Source organism: Urocampus carinirostris, chromosome 19, assembly GCF_059441175.1.
Source record: "Urocampus carinirostris isolate Australia breed hairy pipefish chromosome 19, RoL_Ucar_1.0, whole genome shotgun sequence".
Lineage (NCBI taxonomy): Eukaryota > Metazoa > Chordata > Actinopteri > Syngnathiformes > Syngnathidae > Urocampus > Urocampus carinirostris.
In genome coordinates this window covers 12,035,642-12,046,906 of record NC_142367.1, presented here as the reverse complement: position 1 = coordinate 12,046,906, position 11,265 = coordinate 12,035,642, and the positions used below count along the sequence as shown (strand labels likewise).

The following is an 11,265-nucleotide window of genomic DNA, read 5'->3' as shown; positions in this document are numbered from 1 at the left end:
GATGCTCTGACACCAGGCGACTTACAAGACATCGTTTAAGTAGTCCGGCAGCAACCTGTCAATGCGTTTCAGCTGGTGTCAATGGGCGGGGCCAATTGGGCACTGTGGCAACCGTGACAGAACCTGGCGCCACACGGCAACCGTGACAGTAAATGGGAAATGGACTACATTTGTATATCGTTTTTTTATTTTAATCAGCCACCAAAGCACTTTACTGTCAGGACCATAACAGGAAACAGGACCCACTCGCGTAACGTTACTCACAGTTTTATTGGGGAGAAGAGAAAGGAGAACACACACGATACTGAGATTGCTGGTCGCGGGAGTAGGTTGCTCAGACGCTGAAGTGGGACTTCCGTGGCGAGCGATGGCGGTGTCGGGAACGGAAAAATTGTTTGATGATTTTGTCTTTATTATGTTTTATATTTATTATCTACATATTTTACTAATTAGCGATGTTTGGGTACACGTATCTTAGTCTGTCATGATTACCGATGTGATGCACCTGTGACCGCTCCTTTGGCGCCAACTGCCTCGGACTCTGATTGGCTCCCTGTCACTGGTTAAACCCACTCCTTTCTGTCACCTGTTGTCAGTCCATCTGTGAACCTCAGTTTACTCCAGGCAAGCTTTTTTTGACCCTGACTCACACCTTTGCGCTCGTCTGTTCCCCGGCTTCGACCCGTTTTTTGATCCTGACCACGTTTACTCTCCTCTCCTGGCTTTCGACTCGTTTCTGATCCCGACCACGTTTTTTGCTCTCCTGTCCCGGCTACTGGCTCTTTCCATTCCCGACACCGCCATCGCTCGCCACGGAAGTCCCACTTCCGCGTTCAGAGTGACTTCCATCCCGCGACTAGCGATCACCGGATCATGGGTGCAACCCTTTCCTTTCTTCCAATAAAACTGAGAGAAACGTAATGCAAGTGGGTCCTGTCTACGTTCTGGTCCTGACATAGTCAAGTCATAATTAATTGTATACCCCTAATCATAAGGAGTCTCAAAGGGCTGCACAGACCACAGATTTTTGCAAACAACGGACTATTATGATACCATCCCCTGATCTAAAACCCACATGAGGGCAAGGAAAAACTCAAAAACCTCAGCATGAGGAGAATAAAGAAACCTTGAGAAGGGACGGCAAATTAGGTAAACCCCCTTTTACGATGACCAGGCTACAATGGATGTTGCATTAACAAACATCTATCCATCCATCCATTATCTGCACCACTTATCCTCAGTAGGGTCGCGGGGGTGCTAGAGACCATCCCAGTTATCTTCGGGCAGTGGGCAGGGGGCACCCTGAACTGGTTGCCAGCCAATTGCAGGGCACACAGAGACAGACAACTTACTCGCTCATTCACACCCAGGGACAATTTGGACTGGGCAGTTAACCTGACATGCATGTTTTTGGAATGTGGGAGGAAACCCACGCAAGCACGGGGAGAACATGCAAACTTCACACAGGAGGTTCGATCTCATGACCTCTGAATTGTGTCGCACATGCGCTAACCACCCCGCCGCCGTGCTGCAATGATTGAAGTATAATATTAAATAGAAAATAAAATAAAAAGGATGACCAGGTTGCAATGAATGTAGCATTAACAAACAATACACAAACGCTGTCAACATGAAATATCGGTCATACATAAGCTACAGAATATAAGAGTGTTTTAACCCTAGTGACACAAATATTTGATTTCATTATACGTTGTCTTGTAACTAGTTACTTTCAGAGTAAAACGCCACTTTTGGTGTCAGTAATCCAGTGTTGGCGAACAACCTTAAAGTAAAGTTAGTCGCCCAGTGAGTACGCCTTCACTTCACATCTATTAATATAGTTGTTTGTGCATTTATTTATTCATATTTTAATGGAACCATTTTATTGGACTGTTAAAGGTACTAGATGTGCCGCGAAAGGTAGAAACAAGTCAAGTCAAGTTATTTTTATTTTTATAGCCCTTAATCACAAAGAGTCTCAAAGGGCTTCACAGGTTATTACACAGACTATTTTTTTAGACTATTATTACACCATCCCCAGATCTGGAGCCAACATGAGGGCAAGGAAAAACTCAAAAACCTCAACATGAGGAAAATGAAGAAACCTTGAGAAGGGACCGCACATGTGGCATCCCCCTTTCAGGATTACCAGACAGCAAAGGATGTTGCAATCACAAATAATACAGAGATATTGTATAGGTTATTAGTTTTACTTTTATCTCTTTATCTTATTAGCATTTGTTACCCCACTTAGTTTGAGATGTAGCAAGGTTAAGATTAACCAGTTCTCATGATTTGGTGCCCCGTGTGAGGAGGAGTCGCTATGGGGTTGTCCAACCTAGAGGTCTTACTAACCACATGTTGAGTCAGTCTGTGTTGTTTTTTTTGTCGGCGCTGATCAAGCTCATCTGAACCCCCGATAATTGATCAGATCTTTTTTATCTGATTTTTTATCTGATCAGCCATAAGCGGGGAAAGTTACTGATTAGGAGATTTTCCATTCGTTTTTGTGATTTTGTTGCCCCGTGTGAGGGATGATTGAAAGAAATATTAAACTTGTCTTTTAGGTTTATGATTCAACTTCTCTGAAAATCAATTGACCTAAATATTGGCTTCAGCAGTACGTAGCTCAAGATCCATCTGACGGAGTAAAAGCATTTCATTATAATAAGAATCACAATGACAATAATAATAATAATAAATGTATGCGTTATCGTTGCTGGTGTGACATTCAATTTTATCTTTGTTTTTTTTCTTTGTGGTCACCGTTATCGCCTGTGCAGATGCTATCTTCCTTATCTGGTGCTAACGCGACAGGCGGTCCGTCTCGAGTCGGAGCCGGCGCTACCCAGGATGCACTTTGTGCGTGGTGCACAGACGTAAACACACACAAAGCAGAACATGAATTATTCCGTTTGATAGCGCACCTGTCGTCCTAAAGTTTTTGTTGTGTGTGTGGAGTGTGGCATCAAAAACTTTTTGGGGGTGTTATTGAGGAAGTATTTTTGTTTCCCTTGTCAAAATCATATATGAAGATACATGTTTTTAAAAGTAGTAAAAAAAGAAGCTATTATTTACATTGTGTCATATATTCTGGATTGTTTCTAACCTCAGGAGGTAAAGCGCTCGTCTTGGAATCAAGAGGTCGCAGGTTCGATTCCCATTCTCATCTCATCTCATCTCATTAGCTGCACCGCTTATCCTCAGTAGGGTCGCGGGGGTGCTGGAGCCCATCCCAGCAATCATCGGGCAGTGGGCAGGGGACACCCTGAACTGGTTGCCAGCCAATCGCAGGGCACACAGGGACAGACAACTCATTCGCTCATTCACACCTAGGGACAATTTGGACCAGCCAATTCACCTGAAATGCATGTCTTTGGAATGTGGGAGGAAACCGGAGTGCCCGGAGGAAACCCACGCAAGCACGGGGAGAACATACAAACTCCGCACAGTAAGTCCGGTAGCTGGATTTGAACCCTAGGCAGGAGGTTCCCAAGACCTTAGAACTGTGCCGCACACGCGCTAACCACTGCGCCTCCGTGCTGCCCAGGTTTGTGTTATATGTTAAGTGTTTTTGGGCAAGACATTAAATCCCCAATGCAAGTAGTTGCCTGACGTGGCTGACGCTGCTATCGGTGTGTGAGTGTGTGTGAATGGGTAAGTGTGAAGCACATTGTAAAAGCGCTTTTGGAGGTCTCGGAAAGGGCTATATAAATGCAGACCATTAAATGATATGTTTGAACCTCAAAAAAAATATTAGAAAATTAATACAAAACTATGACAAATAAAAAAGGGATAATTTATTTTCTTTCATTTTAAGACTTAATTTTTTCATATTTTAATATGATTAAAGATATAGTAAAATAATAAGGGATTTTCTTTCTTCTGTCTTTCTTTTTGTGCCATTTTAATACGATTTTAACATTTAAGAAAACAAACATATATGATATGAAAAAATTCAAATAAAAATATTGGATTATTTTAATTCTTTTTTTATTCTATTTTATATCATTTTTGTTTTGTTTGTTTTGTTTATCTAAGAAAATTAATATAAAATATGATATGAAAATGATGTAAAATGGGGGATTATTTTTATTCTGCATTTATTTTATTTTTAATTTATCGTTATTATTTCATCTCTGGTTTACACTAGTATTTAAAAAATGTACTAAAAGTAAAAAGTGTTAATTAATTTTATTCTGTTTTTATTGTATTTTTATTTTATATAATTGTCTTTTTAAAACTTTCACAAAACATATGATATCTAATGAAGACATATGTTTTTTTGTTTTGTTTGTTTTTTCAATTTAATTGTCTTAACTAGTGGTATCGATACAGCATCAGCTTGTACATCTTTAAATGAAACTCTTGTGATTCGAAATAGAACTAAATGATTACATTAGTATCGCTACGCAGCACATGTTTCATTAGAATGATGAATGAGCTGCTTCACAAAGCTTATTGTACTGCTCTGAGCATCTGACACTTCCTGGCTACGAATAAGAATCCAAAATTCCAATACAGAGTATATGAAAAAGATATTTTTGTGATTTCTTTTTCAAGACAAACGATCGGCAGAATAATAACATAATTGCAGCCGACAAAAACACAAGCCGCAAACTGTGACGTTTGTCATAAGGGGTCGTATTCGGTCGCCTTCAGAAGCTTTTTTTAAATTAATATACCGGCGGGATATTTTAATGCCGCCGGTAAACAATATCAATAAAAAACGTATTGCTGTTAGTAGAAGGGGGGTATTAATTTAAAAGCAGTTTACATTGTTTTCTTCTATGACATGATTGTGCTGTGGAGCCACACTGCCCCCTTTGGTCACAAATAGTTTTTATTAATTTCGCTGATTTTATTTTGACTGGTTTTCCTTTGTGTTGTTGCCTTGATATTGTTTATTTTGCATTTCCCAAATTAAATTTGGTAACCAATGAAAATTAATTGTCCGGCATGGTTGGTTGATGTCTGGTTTGTTAGCTGATTGGTTTTGTCAACTGTTTGGTTAGTTGGTTGGTTGTCCAGTGTGTTAGCTTGTTGGTTGGTTAACTGGTTGGTTAGATTTTTGTTTGTCTGTTTGGTAAGTTGTTCTGTGAGCTGGTTGGTTGGTTGGTTGGTTGGTTGGTTGGTTGGTTGGTTGGTTGGTTGGTTGGTTGGTTGGTTTCTTGGTTGGCTGGTTTCTTGGTTGGTTGGTTGGTTGGTTTCTTGGTTGACTGGTCTGTCTGTTAGCTGGTTGGTTGGCTGATTTGTGTGTTGGTTGGTTGATTGGTCTATTCGGTTGATTGGTCTATTAGCTGGTGTTTTAGCTGGTTTGTTGACTGGCTAGCCTTCTAGCTGGTTGGTTAGTTAGCTTGTTAGTTAACCATGAACCCCTCTAAAAAAAATCCTGGAGGCAGCTTTTTGTGCGCCTGCGCCTTTAAGACTTAACCTGCGTTTCACCTGGAGAACCTGTCAGACTAGTTGACACGCCCTCTCTGCTTCCTCACTTTCAGGTGGGACAGGAGCAGTCCAGGCTTCTTGTGACCGTCAAGAGAAGAAATTGAAAGCGACAGGACACCAAAGGTAGAGCTTTTGCTTCCTCTTTCTATTCTCTTCCTAATGGGCCCGGCCTCCTCCTGATGGAATTGCATTACTTATGATTGAAAAGCCGCCCAACTTTCCACAGCAGAGGGGGTGGGGAAGCACTTAAAACTCAGCGGCGGACAATCGAATTTGGAACAAAGATGTTATTATTTTCCCTCAAATCCAGGTTATTGCGCAATATCCGAGAGAGAAGCCCGGGATTGTTCATCAGCGTGGAAGAATCAATCTGACTTAGGCGGCTTATGTGGTCGGAAAGGGGCTTGAAATGTTCATGAGTGGTACTCGAGAGGTGTAAAACAACCGGCAGGTCTAATTCCGGAGAGTTATTTTTGAGATGGTGGCGTGATGAAACACACCCGTGAACAAGCTCCAAAACCAAACAATTACATGATGACGCATGGATACTGTCAAGCGCTATGTGAGAAATCTAGGTGAAGACTTTGTAAAAGAAAGTCTGCATTTGGAAAATGGGAAGAAAACAAGATTTTATTTTTTTTTTAAATTGTAATTTATCACAGAAGAAAATCTTGTTCCATTGTCAGAAAATGTCACTCATTTTAAGAGTAATTTATCACGTATTATATTTGTTTATTTATATTTTGTAATTTTGGAGTGGTATATTTCTGATAATATTCTCATAAAATTCAACTAGTTATACTTTTATGATTTTTTTTGTAATAATTTTATATTTGAGATAACTTTATTCAGTTTATAAAAAAACTGAATTGATTACTAGCCAAATCTATCATACTAATGTTAATGATAATAAAACATCATAGGTGTTTGTAATTATTTTACATAAAGGTCTCCGCCATATTTGTCTGGCATCTTAAGGCTACTCTGTGTTCTTTTTTCTTTTTTTAAATTCTTTTTTCTATTTATGATTGTAGTTGTATTTCTTTTTTGTGATTAAGGCTTATACAAATAAATATTTATTTTCTTCATACCTATTTTTTATCTCATCTCATCTCATCTCATTAGCTGCACCGCTTATCCTCAGTGGGCAGGGGACACCCTGAACTGGTTGCCAGCCAATCACAGGGCACACAGGGACAGGCAACTCGCTCGCTCATTCACACCTAGGGACAATTTGGACCGGCCAATCCACCTGAAATGCATGTCTTTGGAATGTGGGAGGAAACCGGAGTGCCCGGAGGAAACCCACGCAAGCACGGGGAGAACATACAAACTTTTGTGATTTTGTTGATTTTATTATCTTTATTCTTTTTCCCTTTTTATTTTTAGTTTTATTATCGTTTAATTTTGTATTTTTTAAAGCATTTTTTGATTTAATCAATATAATATGATAAAGTATTGTATTTATAACCTTCATTTTGTTTTTCAGGCTTTTTCCACTCACTTGCCTTGCTATCTGTAATCAGACCATGTCCTCCAAAAATGGTGAGGACGAGGTTTTGGATGTAAAACCTCCCCCATACCAAAGTCCGCCTCCGATGTTCTATGGCCAACCTCAGACGTACCCGGGCCAGCCTCAACCGTACCCGGGTCAGCCTCAACCGTACCCGGGTCAGCCTCAAATGTACCCGGGTCAGCCTCAAATGTACCCGGGTCAACCCCAAATGTACCCGGGTCAGCCCCAAATGTACCCGGGTCAGCCTCAACCGTACCAAGATCAACCTCAGGCCTATCAGGCCCAGCCCCAGAGGGTCCAGGTGACAGAGAGCAGTCGAGACCGGGACCAGGACGGGGGCAGCAAGTGTCCCAAATGCTGCCTGAAGACCCGTAACTGTCTGATGAGCCCCGAGGGCGGCAGGGATCTCCAGATCTCCATGTGTGGAATGTCCCTACGCGTCTTTGTTTGTAAGTTGATCTATTTTTTGTTTTTTACGTTCTAGAAGGCAATTTTTCGATCATTTTAGAACTCTGAGAAAATGTGTTTTAGAAAAGTAGTTGTATGAACACAGCGGTAAAATCAGAGGTGGGTAGTAATGGAGTACATTTCCTCCATTACATTTACTCAAGTAAGTACATTTTGTACTTCCAGGAGTATATTTAAATTCCTATCCTTTTACTTGAGTAAATTTGGGAAGAAGAAACGTTACTTTTATACTCCGCTACATTAAGCAACATTGAAGTCCTTACTTCGTTACTTCATAAATCCCCACCACTCTGTCTGTCTCCGCTAAGGGACATTCATTTTGGCACAGAACTCCGCCAGGCTCTTCCATGTTTAACAAATCAAACGTAGCAGCCCCGTCACGTGACCATATTCAACTCCAGCGGGGGAAATTTTGTTTATGGATGAAACGGATCTGAAATGTTGCTTAGCAATACAACTATGAAAACACAGAAGAGGAGGGAAACCCCTCGCCTCACATCAAAAGCATTTTCCCCTTAAAAAGGGTGCCAAACACCAGCTATAACATGCAATGTCTCCTTTGTTCGAGTTCATGGGCTAGCTTGTTGTTCTGCTTGCAGAGCTTGTTAAGTATTAGGGCTTTAAATGTGCTACATGTGATTAATTTATTTATTTGATTTATACTATTTTTATTTTCTTGTTTATTAAAGCACTTGAATTTACGTTGATTATTTTAATCTACCTTTAAGATAAAAGTATTTTTTGTTCATTGGATGGACTTTGATAATTTGATGATCTGATTGGTTGTTTAAAAAAATAATCAGAAATACGACAGGTACTCAGTAATTTTTTCACTTAACACCTTTTTACTTTTACTCAAGTATTTGGATGACTACTTTTACTTCTACTTTTACTTAAGTAAAATATAAGGCTACGCTACCCAAATTTGATTAAAATTCAAGATCGCTACCAGAAATGAATGGCCTACATTAGTAGATGTTCTAAAATGGAAAATGTAGATGATATTCCAGAACTGGAGGCATATATATATCAGAACGGAGTGATCAAGTTTCAGAAAAGTAACAAAAAACAGACAAGTTTATGATGTGTATTGTAAGAAATGGACTGGGTTAGTTTACTTTTAGAAAAGTGAATATTTAATTCTGATCGGAATTCACAGCGGATTAGTTGGAGTTAGGACATATCGTAGAACAGAACTAACACATTCTAGACAAAAACCACAATATTTTTAGGTCGATGTTCCAAAGGAGAATCTGATCTCAATATCAATACGGATTAGTCAATTCTAGGACCTAATCCAGAATACACTCTAGAAAAAAAAACTTAATTCGTAGGTTTTGACATAAATACTTTAAGAAAATTGCTCAAATGGTTCATAATCCAAAAGAGAATTCTGATCTAAATTCCAGCGCATTCCGGTTATAGTACAGAGTTCTCAATGATCAAGTTCTTGGGGAGAAAAAAACCTCTGAAAAATTTGACATATCCCATAAAAAGGGCCTGGATTAGTCCAAATAAATTCTGATATCCATTCTACACAGGTTTTATACATATTTAAAAATATAATTGTTAAACTCCAGAACAAAATACCAAACTAAGATTAAATATATACACTGAGAAAATTAATAGTTGATGTACCAAAAGAGAACTGTGATCCGAATTCCTGAAAATATTTTTCAATTTTTGGGACTATTCCAAATAATAAAATCATCTCTATCCAGAAAAAAAAATCCAGACTGTTTTGTATCTATGGCCTAGATTAGTTGATGTTCCCCAAAAAAATTCTGATCCGAATTCCAGGGCGGATATATTGTTTTCAGGAAATATTCCAAATAACAAAATGAAGAAGCTCCAGAAAAAAATATCTGCTTCCTCCTCCTAGTTCGTATGTAAACATTCTATACTGTATCTCCAGCGTGCTAAGAACTTTGACATTTTTCTTGTTTAATATCTCTTGCATCCATTCAATATGGTTGGTGTAAAGTGTAAAGAAGAGGCGAGTCGTTTCTTTTGAAATTAAAGTGGATTAAGAAAGCTTGATGCGGTTGAGAAAATGGTTGGATCACTTTTTTTGGGTCCACTTTCTACCACAAAGGAGGAAGTCACTTAATTCTTGAAGACCATCTTCCAAAAGTAAGTTGAGCTTAACTTTATTCATGTTTATAGAGCGTATTATTTTTTTAAACATTTATTTTTCAGTACAAAACAATACAGATTACTTATACAGGCCTAAACATTCTTATATAAACCTTAAATTACATTCCATACAAAATAGAGCACTGAAGCAACTTACGGACAACTTCAACTTACGAACGATCGTCAGGAACCTTGTTCGTTAGTCAGGCAGCGTCTATATACTATAAAAAATGGCTTGCATAAATTAATGTTCTAGCAGAGAAATCTGTCTGAACTTCAGGACAGATTTGTTTCATTTTGGGAAATGATCAAAATGATGAGGATCTCGAAAAAATAACAGGTTTATGTTAAATTCCGAAAGAAAATGGCCTAGATTAGAGAATCCTGATCGTGAATCCAGGACATATAATTAAGTTTCAGGACATATTCAAGATCACAGAAAGCTCCAGAAAAAAATACCTGACAAAATATAATCCAAATCGTAGGAAAATTATCTTTATTCGTTGATGTTCCAAAAGAGAATTCTGATCTGTATTCAAAAAACGGTTTTCCAGGTTACTCAGACATGGAACCAAGTCACACATGTGCAAGTCTCAAGTAAGTCTCAAGTCTTCACCTTCAAGTCCCAAGTAAGTCCCAAGTATTTTTTTCTTGGGCAAGTCAAGTCACAAGTCAAGTCCCGAGTCTTAGATTGCCAAGTCCAAGTCAAGTCACAAGTCATAAAAACAGCGACTCGAGTCGACTCGAGTCCAAGTCACTAAGTCTCAAGTCCCCATGTCTGGTACAAATTGATCTAAAAACTACATAAACTTAAAAAGTTATTTCCGATCTCTTTTTTTTTTTTTTTGGAATTTCAGAATCTACAGTCCTGATTCAACTTTTCCAGTCTGTGTCAACATAATACCAAGGGATCTGTTGCTTCAAAATGAGCCGATTGTGTATATTAAAAAAACCTTCGTAATATATGATGCATAAAATATATTTGTGGTGGATTTTATTTTGAAACATAATAAAATGTATATAAAAAAAGAATTGTTTGTCCTTTTGTTTTCAATCTGAGGCTTTCTTTCCAATTTCACAAATACAAAAAAAACATACACAGGCGGCAAATGATAAAGCAACACAGTCGTGGAGGGTTCGGGGGTATCGGGGAATTGCGGCGTTGATGATCTGGGATGGATTCTGTGTCAGGGATCATAAAAGTAATTCACAGTCGACGGACGCTTGATCCTGACCTTGTGGCAGCCGAGAGAGATTGTAAAAAAATAAAATAAAATGAGAAGAGGTCGGAGAGTGGCAGGAACAACAACGCACTGCACCAAAACAAAACTAATGATAAAAATTGTACCTTATCGTCAGAAAATCTGTACTACTTTTTAATATGTAGTACTAAGTGTATTTTAAATCTAGAATGAAACGCGAAACCAATTTTAATGTTAATATGAGACATTAAAAAAGGATTTTAAAATCAGAATAGTTAGACTTGTCCAGCCAAAGTTAGGGCTTTAAGCACGGTTTATGAGTTTTGCGTTTAAGCTTTGTTTAAGGATTTTAAACAATTGTCTTAGTTTCGTAACAGGATTTAGAGAGTTTATATCAGTTGGGGGATTTAAAAGTTTAGTTGATTCATCTTGTGTACGGTTTTAAATAAGGGTTTTGAGCCTTAATTGGAGTTCCATCAGACTAGTTTTCAAATGAGA

General features: G+C 38.4%; 1 protein-coding gene across 1 annotated transcript; it reads left to right on the top strand.

Annotated features, from left to right (window-relative positions):
- The first annotated feature begins 5,470 nt into the window (after positions 1-5,470).
- LOC148347346 (uncharacterized) lies at positions 5,471-10,597 on the top strand. Its single transcript, XM_088323784.1, has 3 exons — positions 5,471-5,568; positions 6,935-7,410; positions 10,120-10,597. The coding sequence occupies exons 2-3, from the start codon at positions 6,975-6,977 to the stop codon at positions 10,164-10,166; spliced, it is 483 nt and encodes a 160-aa protein (XP_088179910.1). The 5' UTR covers positions 5,471-5,568; positions 6,935-6,974; the 3' UTR covers positions 10,167-10,597.
- Positions 10,598-11,265: the final 668 nt, after the last annotated feature.

Coding starts and splice junctions, on each gene's coding strand:
- LOC148347346 (XM_088323784.1), top strand. CDS start 6,975: ATGTCCTCCAAAAATGGTGAGGACGAGGTTTTGGATGTAAAACCTCCC. Junction 7,411..10,119: donor GTCCCTACGCGTCTTTGTTT/GTAAGTTGATCT, acceptor ACGGTTTTCCAG/GTTACTCAGACATGGAACCA.